Raw genomic sequence first — 18352 nt, forward strand, 5'->3', positions numbered from 1 at the left:
CAAAAGAAGAGGGAACCCTGCGTGATGACTGTGTGATATTAGATCAATTCAGCTGTATTGTTGAACTGCACTTTCAGATGTACAAGTGCTAGGATACTCATCCTGATGTCAACACCCTATCTGTCCTCAGAGAAAAGGAGAACAATTAGGCTCTTAAGGCATAGATCATAAAAGTATAGCTAAGCAGGAAAATCAAGTGAAATCTCTATTTGCAAGTCTCGCAAGTCATCTTTGGCCTTGCTGTCACTTCTATAGTTTGAGATTCTCTCCATTGAATTTAAATACCAGTTTTGATGTGTTCTGTTCAGAGGAGTGATTGCTGAGGAAGTTGATAAGAGGGTACCATGTACAGTGCTTTTCAAGTTGTCTTTGTAAAGACGGTTGACTTTTGGTACGTTGTGGTGTGTTTGTACAAGACTGAAGCAAGTGGGTGAGATGGGAGGGAGAATACCCTTTTAAAGAGTCCTGTTTTGGATCCGAGGGATTTGATTTGAGCTTTGGGTAAGCCATAAATTAAAAACCCCAAATGATTCATGGTTTAATGCATGGTACTTTTTTTTTTTTAATTGGCTGCAAACAAGTTGCTTTTGGCTATCGATTGTCATAGTCAGCAGTCCATCACCAGTGGACAAAAATCTAGAATTGAGTGCTTAATTACTTTATATTAGCAAAATGATAGAATTAATGGGCTTTAAATGCAGAGGAGGTATTGAGTAGACTTGCTTTTGGTAATACTGAAACACTGTTCTGTCATAGTAAAGTTTCACAAGCTGCACTGTTGTTGTAGTTGTATGTGTTTTACCGATGGACATAAAATGTGTAGAGACTTCCTAAGAAATAGCACAAAGCAAGGTTTTTCTGCTTTGCTTCTTGTGAATCACTTAGGCAAAGTTTTTCGATATTCTTCAAGAATATCTACTTAGATATTCTCAGTCTACATAAAGCATAAAATTTTCTCTATTCTTGTAGGATCCTACTGTATCTCATTGGAACAAGGATACAGTGGCCTGAACATTGTGGCTTTTTTTTTTTTGTAAGTGACCATAGCTAAGTTGGGGGAAATACTGTTTAGCAGTCATGTGAATCATACGGGGATCTCAGGTGGTATATTTAGTCTTATGTTTAGTAAATTTAATGACTGTTAAGTCTGTAGTGCTTTTATGTACAGTAGTGAATTTTAAGTTTACCATTATTCTACTTCGAGTATGGCTTGTATTTTGAAAACTATTTCCTACACCTTTTGCCTGTTTAGTTTAGAAAGAACATAACAAAATATTCAGTACTTTTCTTAGAAAAAGTGTAGCAACTACATTAGTGTGGCTCTGATAAGGGGAGGCAAATATCCGTATGGTAGGTCTGTAATCCTTTTTTGAATGTTTGGAATTGGTCAAGTTTTACAGAAAGTAAACTCTCTGCTGCTACCAGGGAGATCACTGAAACCACCTACTTTTTGAGTTTTGGGAAAGACGGGACACTTTTTACTCAGACTGGTGAGTAAGATTTGTTCCTTTAGGGAATCAAAGGCATCGCCTTTAGTCTGCGCTAGAAATATGGATACCATGTAAATACATGTGAGTATGGTACTGGGATTCTCATAAACTCTTGCAAACATAGAAATATTTTACTAGTTAACTTAGTATAAATTTCCCCATGCACACTTCATCTCGGCATGAGTTTTTTATGAGTTTAGCTTCATCTACTTTCCAGACTTTGTAAGCTAAATTGGAGATGAAAAGTTATGGCTAAATGGAGAGTGGTTCTGTGTTGGGATTACAAACATATAATTGGTTATTTTCTTCTATGCAGGCAAGGTCTGAATTTTTAATCCTCACAGTTGTAGAGACAAAGCTGAAAATGGTGTAAAGGTACAGTTATGTAAAGGCTCAAATACTGGAAGGCTACTTCTAATCTTGTGATTGTGGGAGTAGGAGAGAGATCACTTTATAGGGCTTAATGTATCCTTTTGAGCTTCTCTAGGTAGGTACAAAGAAACAGAGTTCTGAAGCATGGTAAAGACAAATTGCATGTGTTGGGAAGGAATCATGTTGCTAATCCAAACAGATCTGAAGTTTATTGTGCAGCTTCACATGCTTGCAAGTATAATGTTTCACATGGAGAGAATCTTAAAGTACCATTTAACGGTAATTTATGAAAGTAAATACTTGGCACCCATTGCAATCCTTGGAGAATTGTCATGCATTTTGCTGTGTAGCATAGCATTTAATTCTGAACAAAGTTAGTTAAAATAATTGGAAAAATATGGTTACATCATAAGATTATATACTCTTAACATCTAGCACTGAGGCAGGATCAGCAATGCCAAGGTCACGTGCGATAGGTAACTTTTTTTTTCTCCTCTCCTAATCTTATTTTATAAGCTTCAAAATGAGAAGATTTGACTGTCAAAGTATCCTATTCTAATATTTAATTATAATTAATATTAGAACAATTAATATTACCAGTGTGATGTCTGATGGATTGGGCACAGTTGCTTCTTTATTTGGAGAGTGGGATGGGGTAGATGGGTCTTTTAAACTTGTGTTTTCCTCAGTAAACACACCATGACAAGCAGAATAATTCTCTCTGTATTTTATCTATGTTGCTTTTGTTAGGAGTTGAAGAATTGTTTTCTTTTTTGCTATGTGGTGTTCATGTTTATCAGTGGCTCATTTTCAGTACTTTTTTTGGTTGGACTGTTGTCTAGCCAATTGTACACAATCTTACATTTCTGCCTTTGTTTTTTGTCCAAACCTTAGAACTTTCTTTGGTCTGTATTGAACTTCCTTTTTCTTGATTTCAGACCATTATGTCAAGTAGTGAAGATGACTCTGAAGTCTGAGGCTCTCCTTCTAAGAGTTTGCCACCATTGTGGTGTTGTCTACAAATTTTATAAGTTTAACTCTTCTGTCATTCAAATTGTTAATGAAATTATTGAATGGACATGGGTTGTACCAGTCTCTTCCCAGTTGGGTCAGGAGATAGCTTAATTTAGAATCCTACAAAATATGTTCCCAATTTTGCAACAAACCCTGATCAGCACATTTTATATATTTGAAAATTTTTTTTAAACAATTACTGCACCCATATTTTTATAACTAAAAGTACATTGTATCTCCATGTTTTGCTTATGAGATCGACAGGTAACATGGTGCCAAAAACCTACACATCAATCTGTATATTTTATTGATTATGCTTCTGTTTTTCTCAAAATTCCATGAGTTTTTGAAGGTAATTCCAAAGGACTGAAGGTTGAGTAAGGCCCATTAATGTGTCTTAAATATAACATATCTTAATGTTTCCAGAAATTATTTAGCTCATTCTTCCCTATTCTTACCTACGCCCACATGTCCTTGTTAAAATTCAGTCATGGCAAAATGGTTAAAATTTACATAGTATGGTTGCAATTAACATTTTTTTGAAAGTTAAACAGTGTATGATCTGTAAATTTTTTTCCATTTTAAGAGGTGTGTGTATTTTCTAAAATCATCTTCCTTGTATTTAGAAGACTTTCTTGCTGCCTTTTTATGTGACTTATGTGACTAAAATGGTTAACATGGCCTTCTTGATTTTATCCTTGGATTTTTTTATTCCCCTTAATTGTGTGTGCTTTCTCAACTTCTAAAACTTAAAGTAGAATCGCACAAGGTTGTTGAAGATTCCTGATGCGTGGATAACTGCTTATTTTGTTAGCTTCTTTTTCTGTTTCTTGGGGAGGTTTTGTCAGTAAGTATGTAGTCTACTGCATTCTTCTGTCTTCACATGATTGCCTGAAATCAAACCTGATCCTGTGTTACTTAATTTAAGTTTGCGTCTCTTTGAAAGCTGTCTTTCTGGTCTGCTTAATCTTTCATATTTAGAATAGTGAGCTCTTAGCATTTTTTTTTTCTCCCAAGTACCATATTTGATAATATCTCTGTGTGTGTGTGTAATTGGAAATGCCCAATTCTGCTGATCTTTCAGAAGGTTAAGTTAGTGTATGAAAATAACACTTCATATAAGAGTATATCATTTTACAGTGTACAGCTGTAGCAATTGATATAGTTAATATTCTAAACTTATAAACAGCATCATGCTAAACGCTAAGCAGGGAGACCTTAGGAACAAATGTAAGTGTAGAGTCCTCTCATGCTGTTAACCAGCATATTTGAGCATGCACATACTGTTTTTATCTTCATACTTAATCTGATGGAGCTATGCAAGTACTTTAAAATGTTTGTGACTTTTGACACATGGAGAATCTTAGAAAGATGGCTTTCTTAAAACAGCTCAGGACTTAAGAATTGTAGATACCAATTAGTTTATGATTACAAGTGTGCTATGTGGCACAAGATATAGTTCAATAATTTGCAAGATACTATAAAACAATAGCCGATTTTTATAGAAAGAGACATTTCAATTTTAATCTGAAGCACAGGAGTTTTTTTCCACTTGTGCTCTGATTGTTAAGGGAAATCAAAGTATAAATTTCTGTGTCACAAAGACAGTAAGCCCTGTGTTGCTGCTTGCTTCCAAAGAATTTTTCCAACCTGACTTGAAGTATGCTGAAAACCTTTCAAGTAGCTTTTTTTAATGGCTATATAAGAGTGGATGGTACCATTTTCTTTCTTTATCTATATCATTAAGATAAAACAAAGATCTTGCAATCTTTACTGTTTGATTCTTATAGCTATCCAGTGGTTAGCTCATAGTTAAGTATTGAAGTTATCTAAATTGTAGACATCTCATTTGGTTTTTACACCAAGAGGACTTAAGATTTAATATCTTACTGTTATTCTTACCTTGTACTACTGGATTTTACTCTAATTAGTCTAATGATTCCTATTTTAGGGAAAGTACCCTGACTGGTTATATGATGAGGTAGGAGAATTGGAAAAGGAAAGAAAGAATCGGGGAAAATGACACCCTGGGAAATACTTCTAGTGAGAGATGGCGTTACTAGTAACAAAAAAAAAAAAGTTTGATAGCATTAATCTGATGAGCTGCTTACCACCAAAAGTGGTGTTTCAGTTTCTTCTTTTTCTCCCTAGTTCCTATGATTCTAGCCATCCATTCCTACTCCATTTCTTTTTTTTTTCTGGTTCATTCTGTTGGGTTTTGGACACTGTGTGAGCCCTTTCCACTCTAACTTGATGGAACAGTAATTGTTTTTTTTGTAGAAGTGGCTGAATTCGTATTGTGCTAGGTTAGTGAGTTAAATAAGCTCACAGAGGGGTCTGAATAAAATGAGAGCTAGCCCAAAGGAATCAGTGAGAACTTGCATCTAGAAGGAGGTAGAACTCAGACTGAAAGAGGGGATCTCTCCTTTTTTGGCAGTCTTTTTTTCCTCTTCTCCAATTCTTTCTTCCTTGTACTTTCCCTAGTCGAAATGCAGATAATTTGCTGGCATCTGGAACATTCTTCAGGAGGAAACTTGAGGTGATTGGGCAGTGTAAAACGTGCCTGCTTGTAAAAGATAATGCCAAATGGTAGTGAGGTTCATCATTATTAAAGAATTTTTTTAATGCCTTCAAAAATAAAACATCTTCTAAACTTTTCACAGCTCTATTAGGAAAGAGATTCTGCTTCAGGCTGGTTTTGTTTAAAGAATTTTACTCCTAGAACTTATGGCCTGCTCAGTTATTAAATCAGGATTTCAAACAGCAAGGAAAAAGGTGGTCTTTGGGCTCCTTCCTACTCACAGGAGGCAACCAGATGGTAAACCACCAGTCTGTTTTCCACCACACTGATACACATGCACCCCACTGATGATTTTTTTCTGCCGTCTAGCAGCTTGCTGCCAATACTGCTGAAACACTGAATTGCCAGCAAGCTTTTTCTCCTCCACTAGGATTCCTCTCCTAGGGCCTTAAACTAGCACTGGTTGGTGAGAAACCAACCAGCAGACATACCTGTGGAAAAGCTCCAGGTGTGGAAAATAACTTTGTAGAGAATGCCAGTACTCCTCACTTCTAGGCTGCCATTTCAACAAAATGTGCAGCTGTTACTACATGGGATTCCTGGAGCATCTGTTAACAGCAGGGAGTACAACTAGGTTTTTTTAAACTACTGTAGAGACCTTACAGAAATTTAGCTGAAGAGGTGTCTACAGAGCCAGATATGAGGGAGGGCAGTTTCAGAAGTTGCTGAATCTTCTTTTTGCCATCCAGCATGTATTACTTCCTTCATATAGGATTCTGGAGGAGGATAGTCTGCTTTATTTTATGCAGTTATAAGGACAATTGAGAAGGGACTTCCAAAAATTCTTGTGTGTAATGATAATTTTACCTGCACAGGCTGATCACAGTTCCATTACAGCACAAATACTATTTTCTTATTCTTATGTACATCAACTTGTTCTTTTTTAAAAAAAAAAGAAAATTGGCAAGCTGTTGTTGTTTTGCTAGGAATAAGAACACTTTCTCATTATGTTTCTGGTTGTCACACTTTATTTTGAGAAAATAAATATTTAAACAAATCCAGTGTTGATGTTTGCTTTACATTGCAGAATGGATGCTTCATGGTCATTAACGTCAATTCTGCAGAATGGGGAATGATCCCGTTGTTCTTTAAGCTATTGTCTAAAACACTGGCCTCTTGTTAGTTTTTGTGTATTTTAATTGAAAAGAAAGGTATTATTTGCTGCCTTGATTTGCTGTGTTCTGGAAGAGATGTCTGTGACTGTTCTTGGAGTGATTTTTTCAAAAGTATGTGAGAGCTTTTGTGAGAAGCCGTAATGGGACAATAGACTTTCATAGCACTTGGATGACTTCAAAATTTTTATTTTTGCGGGAATAGTATTTGAACCATTTAACTCATGAGGTGAGTCCAACTGAAAATCTCAGAGAAACAGTGGTCACTGTGAGAAAATATACGCGACTATATCTTTTTAAGTATAAAGACACAGAAATGAATGACCGGAATTTGTTTGTTTATATCAACATGGAATGTGTTTGAGAAACTGTTCATCAGCAAGAAGTGCATTTTATCTTTTTGACATTGTGTGACTAGTGTAGTTGCAAAATGACTTACAGAAGTGTAAACTCTATTTTTTTGTTTGTTTGTTTTTATTTAAGCAGAAACATTATGTACCAAATACGGTTCCTTACAGTTGCACCTCAGCAGGAGGGAAGTGTTAAAGAAGAACCAATTTCAGAAATTCAAACCAGACGGACCTGGCAGTTTGACTGGGCATTAAATAAACTGGATAACTCTGTCAGAAAAACTGGCCGCATCCCTAAAGTCCTTCTGCTAAAAATCTTCCATGAAATATGCAAAACAGGTAAGTTCCAATTAAAACAAAATAAAAGCTAAATTTAGAGCTGCAATATAATGATTCATCAAACCAAGGAAATTAACTGAAAGAGTTCTGATTTATATTTTGTCTTCGTTGTTTAATCTGCTGCATATGTTGATGAACAGACTTTAAAGGCTGTAGAGATGTTATTTTGCTTTGAATGCACATGCTTACTTTTCCAGGTTTTTTGTCTTTGGGAATTTGAAAGTCTTGTAAAAATTCAGTGTACTTTTAATAAATCTTATCATATTGCCTTGCTTATTGTGGATTTTTAATCTGGTAATGTTACACCTTCCTCGTATAACTGGATTGTGCACTCTGAACAGGGATCATGTCTATCTATTTTACACAGTGTATTTTGAAAATGTCTGTAATAAACCATGCTGTCCTTAAGAGGTTATTTGTTTTAAAATGGAACTATACAGGGAAATGTGGAGGTGATCCCCAAGTTTCCGCATTCCCAGGTAGCTGTGATCATTCAGTACAAGAAAGCTGTATTTTTTTTTTTGATAAAACAAAAATAAACAGCTGAGGCATTGTTCATTCTGACAGATTCAATACCCCTTTGGCTAAAAATAGCCAGACTATATGAATATTTTGCAAACCAGCTACCACAATTGATGAGGTTTGGTACTAGCTAGGATGAATCAATGGAGATATTTGCTAAATATACTCACTAAGTACTACTGCCAATAATTATCAATGACAGCATGTGTTGTTTTGTTTCAAACTTTGCTATGTATTGTTCTGGACTGTTAATGGCTTGTATGCCTGGGATTGTGCTTTTGCAAGTTTTGTGTTTTACTGTTTATAAGCTGAGTCTTCAATTCATGGTCTCTTTCTGTTGAATTTAGTTTTTTCTTTTTGCTTGTGATATCCTTTCGGATTCTGACTGCTTTGTCTTTTTTGGGTATAAACTTATATTTTGCGAGTGCGGGTTGGCAAGATTTTATGTCTCTAAGCTTATCTGCAAATCACAGTTCTTCATGATCTTTAGTTACAGGTTTTAGGAAGTCATATTAACAAAAAAGATTAACTGCTTATAGTGGTTTCCTTTGGCTGTGTAAGTATATTTAAAAAAAAAGCGTAGAACTTCACAAGAGATTTAACTAGGATGGTATTAAAATAAATGACAAATATTTCCATATGAAAAATTCAGTCCTTTTTTTATTAATAATGTTGAAAACTAATTTAGCAAAAGTGTGTGGGGTTAGTTACTGTTGATTTCCTAAAAAGATTTGTCTGTGTTTGTATTGTTCTTCCATTTCTAATTACAACACAAAAAATGCCCAAAGAAGGTTCTTGCTGTAGATCTCATCCTGCATATTTCCATACTCATACTGGCAAACCTTTTCCTGTTTCTTTTGCCTTTCAAGGTATTCAGTCACTACTCTACCATTGGCACTGTGAAACTGGATATGTTGGTGTTGTTATTGCATGAACTAATTGTGTGCAGGGATTTAACAGTTAGTAGAGTATGACTTATCTCACCACTCTATTATGTCTCCAGAAGTTGAAATCCCCGTTTGCAATTTGTACCTATCCCATCTCAATGTTTTAACTTATTTCTCTTCTCATTATTGCTTATTTTTTCCCCCACTACTACCTGTGTCTCTTCCCAGATGAGTTTACTCTGTGTAAGAAACTTTTCTGCTGTACAATGTGCTCTTGAAACATAGTTTACAATAGTCATGTGGTATCCTAGATTTGCTGGTCCTTCTTGGTACCTGAAGATCTAATTCAAGACAGCATATAGCTTTCTGCTGTTGAGTTTTTTTTGGTGTTTGTTTTTTTTTTTTTACTTTATTTTGCCATTATTTTACAGCTGTATAGCTGTTTCTACAGCTCTGTATAATTAAAAATTACACTTACAGTGATCATCACAGCTGGAGATATCTTTATTGGCAACAGCTGCCTCTATGCTGGGTTGCACACAACTTTGGAATACTGGCATGATGATTTGGAAGTAACTTACAAAGCATTAGTGATGCTTTAGACTTCAAGTCATTTTGGAGGTCTTAGTCTTTCAAGTCTGCATGTATGTCTGAGATAGAAAACCTTACAGATTTTTTTTCATTATTTATGTTTTATGTGAGCATTTATCTTGCTCCTTGTTGGATGAAAGTATACCTTCTCTGTGATAAAGGAATAGACAAATTTTTTTTGCCTTTTTTTTTTTAATTTAAAGTATGGTGCTTTCTAAATAAACTTTCCTTTTTATTAGAAATTGCTGGGTTTGCATATAAAGATGTGATTGAAAAAAATGTATGTCTTCAGTTTATTGGGTAATCTGTGATAGATGCTGCAGCTCTGCCTTCCTTTGCCTCAGGAGTAGTAGTGAAGTTCAAGAGAGATGAGTTTATAGTTACTTTTTTTGACATTCTGGGGTTAGTGCAGAAGTCAGAGAAGGTAGACATTCTTACAGCTTCCTTCACTATTCTCTAGATGTAAATTATCTCATTTACTTTATATTGAGCATGGGCAGAAATGGAAATGGAAATTTAAATGTGGAATGTCTCTGAATACCAGTTTTGGAGTAGTATGGAATTGGTATAAAGTATTTTGCCATTTTAGAAATTTACCAGAAAGCTATGTCCCTGTTAGGATGAAATGATCTATGGATCTTGGATTGGGAAATTTAAAGTACGAGATCATCTGAGTTTAGTATTTTGTGTTGTACTTGTAAAAATTTCTGCTCCGCTGAGGTCATTATTGTACTGAATGGCATGTCTTACTGTGAATCTTTCTCATGATAGCACATAATAGTGTCATTGTTTAATCATTTGGGTATCCTGTTCAGTAAAAATCTTCAGTCTTGGAGAAGATTCTTTTTTACACAAAATGCTTAAATGCAGTGGGTCAGTCTTGACTCTTTTTTCTAATATTAAATGCATAATTATTGCATAATTATTTATAAAGAAATTTGTGGTTGTGTTCTACTTGCAGGGTGTCCAGGGAGTAACCAGACCTTGCTTTTGTTGCGAAGTTGTGGTGCTCTTTTACCAGAGGTACTGTCACCTGAAAGAACACAACTAGCCCATATGATATGGGACAAGATGAAAGAACTGGGTAGGTTGGTTTTGCTAGTCCCTCTTGCAAGAACAGCTATGTGCTTTAGTTACTTTCTTTGTAATAGAAGACTGAATGTATTTTAATAGTGTTTAAATGTTAGGTTATAATAGCAAATATTCATTACTGAATAAACGTTAAGTTTTATTATTCAGGTGAGAGACCTATTTCCTATTCTGGGAGTTATACTGACATCTAGGGGTGTTAATAATAAATCTAAAGAGTTGGTTTGGGTTTGGTTTGGTGGTTGTTTTTTTTTTTTGTAATATGCTTAAATTGGACTTTTGCTTGATTTTGATTATTGTAAGAATGTATTTTACTTTTCTGTTAGATGTTGCCTTTATCCGGTGGGCTGAGTATTCCTAGTGCTGCCAGCTGTTTTAGCAGATGATTTTTTAAAGTTATTTATCTATACATGTTGCATAGCCGAACTGCTTCTTGATAGTAATATTGCTGAATCTTTAAAATAAATACAGCTGTAGATGCTGTGGAATAGCATGCACACTAGCATTGATGTTACTGTGCTCTTGTTATGGTTTAGCCTTTTGTAAACGTGTGCTGTTAAATAGATGTCTGATATTTCAAAGGTGGATAAAAGGAAGCAGTCCATAAAGTTCATACAGAATAAAATTGATGTGAAATTAATTACCTGAGAAAGCCATAAAATCATGTTGAATTTGGAGAATCTACATTCACTGACCAGTTGAAATATTTTCTTAGGTGCTGTGTATGATACAAGCCATTATAATGCTTTACTTAAAGTCTACCTTCAGAATGAGCACAAATTTTCTCCGACAGAATTCTTGGCTAAAATGGAGGCAGCTAATGTGCAGCCCAATCGAGTAGGTACCCTTTTATGATATCTTCATTCTTAATAGTAGTATCCATCTATTGGATGGAAATTGTTAACTTCCCCTTTTGTTTTCTGTAGGTTACATACCAGAGGTTGATTGCTGCTTATTGCAATGAGGGTGACATTGAAGGAGCGAGGTATTCTTTTGCATTTATGTTTAAAGGGATTTCCACAAAACCTGTTTCTAATAATCCTTACCATCAATGTTAAAACTCATTTCAGTGTAATTCTTATAAATTGAGCAAAGCAAAGAGGGACTTTAACTATATTTTAACCAAGCACTGAACAGCAGTTTCTTAGAGACAGCTGGAACCTGTACAAGCAAAATAAAAATAAGTGATAGACCAGTGTGTTCAAATCAAATTGTATTCAAGTTGCTCAGAAAATAACTTCTTGTAGAGCCAATGTGAAAAAATGTGAGGTTATGAAGGCTTACTGCCTATGTAAGAAAATAGCTACTGGGAAGGGCATTTGAGAACAAAGTGGGCTAAGGAGCAAATAGGACTAATTCTGGTTTTTGTTATTGTCATTGTTACTCAGGGCTTGCTGGCTATCTGTTTAACATTTTAATTTTAGTAAGGTTAAGTTGCAACAGTGTGATTGTTGGGCATGAGAAATAAGTAAAAGGAAGATAAAAATAAAAAAGCCCAGCCGCACCCTTGTGTCTGCATATTTCAAAGTGACAAATACAATTCATCTGAATAAATGAAAACGACTAAATTATGAGCATGTTATGCAGCATCCCCAAATGTAATTGCTTGGCAACATCAGGATTTGGTTTTGATGATATATTACTTGTCCAGTAGCACAGCAATAGCTCAGTACTTCATCTTTTCCAAAGAAAAAAAATCTCATCATTCATTGTCTTGTATTTTGCAGTAAGATTCTTGGATTTATGAAGACCAAAGATCTCCCCATCACTGAGGCAGTATTCAGTAGCCTTGTGAAAGGTCATGCAAGATCAGGGTAATGTTTAATACCATTTTCTTTTGTTTTCTTTTTGTTTTACTACAATATACAGTGATACTGTACAGAAAAATTACATGCTGCAGAATAGTGTGATGGTTTTGAATAAAAATGTATAGAAGACTGTCTTTATACATTTTTGAAGCAAAACAGGGCTATTTAACAAAGGAAGTAGATTTTTCTTGTGCCTAAAAATGTTGAAGTTTAAGATAAATTACTGTACTTTTTTACTGTTTGAAAAAGAAATTTGCTGCACTTAGTTTTGAACTTTTTCAGGTGTTGAAAGAGTATGTTAAGTAATACAAAAATTACAAGATTTGCACTTTCACTTTTCAGGATTTGCTTACTTAAAATAAGTTTCTCAATGCTTGTTGCAGTCTTTGTTTCCAATTCTAATTAATTTAATGAGGAAATGTAGAAGTTATAATAAACATCATTATGATTAAATCTACCAAGGGTCTTCCATTTGAATTCTTTTAGAGATATGAAGAGTGCAGAAAATATCCTTTCAGTGATGAGGATGGCAGGTGTCGAACCGGGTCCAGACACCTATTTATCACTGCTGAGTGTGTATGCTGAAAAGGGTGATGCTGATAGCATCAAAAAGGTATTGCAAGTTTGAGTTTAAATACAAATTGTTTATCTTTCGTTCAATTTAACTTTGGAATGCTTTCTATCCAAGCAGGAGGAATAATACTGAATATTATAACTTGTTTCCTCCTAGTCTGCAGCAATTAAATAATTTTTTTTTTACCTGAATAGCTGGTTAACTGAAAGCAGCCTCATACTCTATGAAAAATACTTGTCTTTTGATAGTTGCCTTTCACTCTGAGAAGATAAGTTTGCCAGTGAGTGATTTAATAATTCAGGGTTTTATTAAAGAGACAAATAATTCATGTGAGATAGTTATATATTTATTTATACAAATAAATAAAAAGTAAACCTTGATTATCTTTCTCCCATTGAGCCATTCTTTGGCTCCCATTGAAGCCACAGAATCTTTCCAGTAAAACTGAATTTTTTTTTTTGAGAGTTCACACCAACAACTTAGGTATTCATGAAGTGCGGATAAGATAATGCTGCCTTACAGCCCTTTGTGTAGCTGATTTTTTTCAAGTATACTCTCTTACTTTTTTTAAATCACAGAAGTATTCAGAAAGGAATGAGAAAAGAAAATTGGTTTGAGTTTAATAAGTAGTATCAGATGGAGAGAACCAAATCAAGGAAGAGGATGTGGGAAACGTAATATTGTTCTGTGACTTACAAATTAAACAAATCTTAATCAACCAACCTTCTTCCAAATACTAACAAAAAGGTTGATTAACAGTTCTCCCTTTTTCAAAGTAATTACTTTTGAAAGTCATCTCACCATGGGAATACCTCTGGTGTTTTCATATATTATTAGATATTAAACTATCTATTATATTCCTTTTATCTGTCCCTTTTTTCTTTTTACAGTCTAAAGGTGTTTGAGGCCCTCTTAATAGATCTTGGGTATGCTCTCTACCATATTCTATGTATCTAAATGCATGGTTTTAAAAAAGGAAAAAAAACCCAGGTCTTTGTGATTTTTTTTCTTTTTTTTCTTTCTCTTTTTTTTTAAATTTTAATGTATCCTGTTTTGAGTCACTTTGGAGTTTTTTATAATTAAATTTATTCTGGTTTACAGACTCTAGAAGAGGTTGAGAAGACTGAAGGGTACCTTATGGATAGGATTTTGATGCAGGTGATTTTTAGCCTTGCCAAGGCTGGATATCCTCAGTACATCGAAGATATTAAAGAACGCATAAGATTTGAAGGGGAATTAATTCCAGGTATGTCCTTGGTTACTACAGCAGTGTTTTGCTACTTGAGGTAGAGAGGGAAAGCACTTTCTTTTTTCCTTTTTATTTTTTTTCCTCCCAACAGTAACTAATGTTATAAAAAATAGGTAATTTTACACTTTTCTCTTGAATACCTAGGGAAAATACTATTTTTGCCATTAGCTTGTGGATTCATTTGTGCTGCTTTAGATCACATTTTACAAAATTTAAATATAAACTAATTTTAATCATTTACATACAAGAATTAATATATCAATTTTTTTAACTTCTAAAATTCGTTAAAACTTTATAGGAAAGCAGTAAGTGTGGAGCTGTTTCTTCAAACAACACTGTTGTAATTCCTGTTGCGACAGCTCTTTATTAATATCATAAAAAGGGAGACTAAACATCTAATACAGTTTTCTTTACAGTTAAAGTCACTTTTGGATCCAAGTATGCATAATGCGATTGATAACTGTTAATTATACTTCATCCACTTTGTTTTTTGATGTGTCTAGAAATGTGTTTCTCTTATTTAGCATCCTTCTGTCAGGCTGCAGCGGTGATGCTTCTGGAATTTTCGCCATGGTCTTCTAATGGGAAAAGTGAATTTCATTGATAAATGTAAATAATTCTGAAAAAGGTAGTCTCAAATTTGATTGATTAATCATGTTTAAAAGTATGCTAATGATACTTGTAAAACATTTACTTTCCTAGCTTTCAGTAATTTTAGTAGTTTAATGTGAAAATAATTATATGCACTTTTTAAGTTTTTTTTGTTCTTTGTTTTTCACTTGCTAGATGCAATGAACCTGTGTTTGACTCTGATAACTCATGGCTTCGAAGATATAAGTTTCCGTATTTTGAAGTCTTTTCATCATTTATCACGTGATAATATGGACCAGGGTAGCTTCTTCTTGCAACATTGTGTAAATAAAGATATGGTATGCAATGTAGTAATACTTTTTTCTTAATATACTAATATCAGTATATTTATTTAGTTTAATGCAACTGTGAAGACGAAAAATGGTAGGGGTTTTTTTTTGCATGTTTCTTAAAGAATAAAAGAAGGATTTCAATATTCTGTATCAATTTGCATAGTAAATTAAAAAATCACAAGAGTCATGTTTGCCATGTAATAGCCATTTCCTAACCATTAGAAGAATCTTAACATGCTTAACAATTTGAGAAATTGAAAAAATATTAAATTAATTTTAAAAATTCTTTGCAGCCTGTGAACAAGCTGAAGCAATTTTGTACTGAGTTAAAAGAAGCAAAAATGCACTCAGCACCGTTACCGTTTATTTTGCGTTGTGCTTTGGAGGCCAACAAATCAGGTACTCTGCTTATTTAGTTATTTTACATATGCTTATTTAAAGTACTTGGTTACTGTTTAATGATCTTGTGAATGTTTTCAGCCTTGGCCATTGATGTGATGAAGATGATGAAAGAGGAAGGCTTGCCACTCAGACCTCACTATTTCTGGCCACTGCTAGTTGGGTTCCAGAAACAGAAGAACCTTAAAGGTTAGTTGTCTGATAAATGCTCCTCTAGCTTTATTGCAAACCTAGTGTACAAAGCTTTATTAAAACATTGCTATGAGAGTCAGCAGGCTCTTGAAAGTAAATGAAGACCTTGCTGCATGTCTCACTGTTGTAAACAATTTTTCCTTCGGAAAGACTTTTTTTAAAACCTTCTTTCTTACTTAATTGTGGTACAGTTCTACAAATTTAAGGTCTACGCTTGCTTAGAAAATGAGAGGGTGTTTAATTATCTTTGTAACTCTTCACATTCTTTCTGTCTTCTGCTGGTTCTTTTTGCTGCTCATTACATTTTACAGAGTTTACTCTTGAAGTAACTGAAATCTAAGAGAAGAATTTAAAAGTAAGGTTATGTTATTGTAGCTCTTTTAGATGGCAAACCCGATCCTTTTTTCAAGCCAACTTCTTGTTATCTACCTGATAAACCAAACATGAGTTTTGTTACAATAATAAAAACTGCAGGAGACCTTACATTGCTGAATGTGAGAGCCTGACCTGACAGCATACTGATTGAAGGACAGAAATGCTCAATCTTTGGGATTCTTAAGTAGGTTTAAGCATTTAGCATACTTTCCCCTGTTACACATGGGGATGTCTACAGGATATGAATAAGAATTGAACAAATATTAAATTTTAGAGTACAGTATCTAATTCTTTGGTTTGCGTTATTGGTAATTCAGAAAGCATAGTATTGTAAAAAGATGCTTTTAACAGAAGTACTTCCCCCTTGGGGAAACAAAAAACTGTCTTTTTCATCTTATCTCACAGTATAATGTGCTTTAGAATGAGATGCAGAGTTGTTAGTGTGACACTGGGTGACAAACAAAATGCACAAACAAAAAAAAAGTGCTTTTAGCAGACTCTTCATATCGCAATTTTATCTTAAATACACAGTCACATTCCAGTTTGGAAGAAATGCTGAAACAAGTATTCCCTAATTGTTTCTGGCTATAAAAATGTCTCAAGTCTTTTTCAAAAAGCCTTTGTGAAAACAATATTCAGTTTTTATTAACTCCTTAGACTCTGTTCCTGCTAGACTACTTCCCAAGTTTATCTTCTCCCAGGTTTTCAGGTGCTTGAAAGTTCTATGATATTTTAAAAGTCTGGCAATGTTTTAGTTTGGTCCTTTGTGACTTACTTGAAGTACGATGTTGCCAAAAATAAGTAAATTGAAATCAATGTCATAATTCTCTATGTGGATGCTGCCTGCTGAAAAAACATGGTTTCTGTTACTCCATGGAAAATTTCACCGCATTAACACAATTATAAGAGGTGTTGGAAGTATTTTTAGATTTAGACTTAGCTCCCCAAACTGAAGCAATATCGGACTGTTGAGAGAAACTTAAGTTTTCATATCTCTTTTGGTCTTTGGCAAGATCAGAGGTTGCCTTAATTTGGACTCCTACTATAGAGATTGACTATGCTTTGGCTAGTAGTTACTGCTGGAAGCCATGTAAACAACTTGGGAAGAAAACCGATGAAGGAACCCTCAATTTTGGCTTTCTTTGTGATTCTCTAGAGAACCTTTCTTCTTCTATCTGCAAAGGCATTGGATACCTAAACTTCTGTATGGCTGTCTGATGATACCATGGACTTGCAAACATGTTGTTGTAACCTGGTACTTAGTCTCTGAGTTTGCATTGTCAAATGGTAACGTCACTATTGTGTGCATACCTACAAAAGTCAGTGATTTAGCAATTCTTAAAATACATAAGAAGATAGTAAGCAATTTCTTCTGCAGTAAAGAATCAGTGGAATTATTCTTGCTGCAGTGAAACAAGTTGTCTTGTTCTTTCCCATGTGTAAGCTCCCATTCATTTTTTGAAATTTAATAACAAAAAAAGATCCACTATCTAAAAATACAAGCAATCTTTCAATATGCTTGAAAGAAGTAAATAGGGGGGAAAAAAACCCACCCACCCTGAAATTGTTTAATAGAAATAATAGAGCAAAAAATAATGCTGTAGTGAGAACCTAAAGATGACAGCAGATAGTAAATGAACAGAATGGTGCTTTCTAGCAGCAAAAAATAATAGAGATGTGTGAACACAAGTATAGATAGACACTGTATCACATCTCATACCAAAAAAGAGGTGATAATTCCTTTTTCTACGAAGTAGTAATGCCCAGTATGTACCTTTGCATCTCGGTATACATAAGGCTGAAAATGGAAAGAACTTTGTGGAAAAACTATTAAAAATCTGATAGGATGTAGACAGTGGACTAAATTATTAAAGAACACAAATATAAGCAACAACCTATCTAGAACTGCAGGGTACAAATGTCAGAATCAGTATGTGTAATGTGACCCAAACGTTTATGTAACTACTAGCAATGTTTAATTATACGTTTATCTAATGTTTATTGTAACAAAAGCTGACACTGGATATCAAAGGAGTTTCCTTAACTTCTGTATTATGGAACTGAGTTTGAAAGAAAAGTAGCAGTGAAGTGGTGGCTAATGAAACTAAGCAAGGCCATTTTTAAATACACCTTGGAGAACTTAAGCACTCTGAAGTAGCAAACAGCTCTTTTCAGTCATTTTACACATGGAGATAATTTCAGATGGGGCATTCTTGCTTTTATGTTATCTGTTATGTAAGTTGATAATTACTTATTTCCATAGTATTTAAGTAAATGCTGTTAGGCTTTTAGGAATGGAAAGTGCTTGCAGGGTTTAAGAGATCAATATGCAGTGGATCTGAAACTGTTATTGGCACTGAGATTCATTCATCTTGTATCAGATTATACACTAATAACAGGAGGGCCTAGTACAAATAAACAGAAATGTTTGACTTACACATTACTGAATATTTTGTAGCTCCCCTTCATCTCTGTATAATCACAA

General features: G+C 34.3%; 1 protein-coding gene across 2 annotated transcripts in view; it reads left to right on the plus strand.

The window, feature by feature from the left end:
• LRPPRC (leucine rich pentatricopeptide repeat containing) overlaps positions 1-18352 on the plus strand; it is a 93349-nt gene that overhangs the window by 4358 nt on the left and 70639 nt on the right. For both annotated transcript variants that reach the window (XM_049833789.1, XM_049833790.1), the window contains exons 2-11: positions 7056-7258; positions 10220-10342; positions 11063-11184; positions 11274-11332; positions 12075-12161; positions 12642-12768; positions 13831-13975; positions 14765-14907; positions 15195-15300; positions 15382-15489. In XM_049833789.1, the coding sequence (XP_049689746.1) occupies positions 7056-7258; positions 10220-10342; positions 11063-11184; positions 11274-11332; positions 12075-12161; positions 12642-12768; positions 13831-13975; positions 14765-14907; positions 15195-15300; positions 15382-15489 (1223 nt within the window). The remainder of the gene's footprint in view (positions 1-7055; positions 7259-10219; positions 10343-11062; positions 11185-11273; positions 11333-12074; positions 12162-12641; positions 12769-13830; positions 13976-14764; positions 14908-15194; positions 15301-15381; positions 15490-18352) is intronic.

Source organism: Accipiter gentilis, chromosome 30 (genome assembly GCF_929443795.1).
Source record: "Accipiter gentilis chromosome 30, bAccGen1.1, whole genome shotgun sequence".
NCBI lineage: Eukaryota > Metazoa > Chordata > Aves > Accipitriformes > Accipitridae > Astur > Astur gentilis.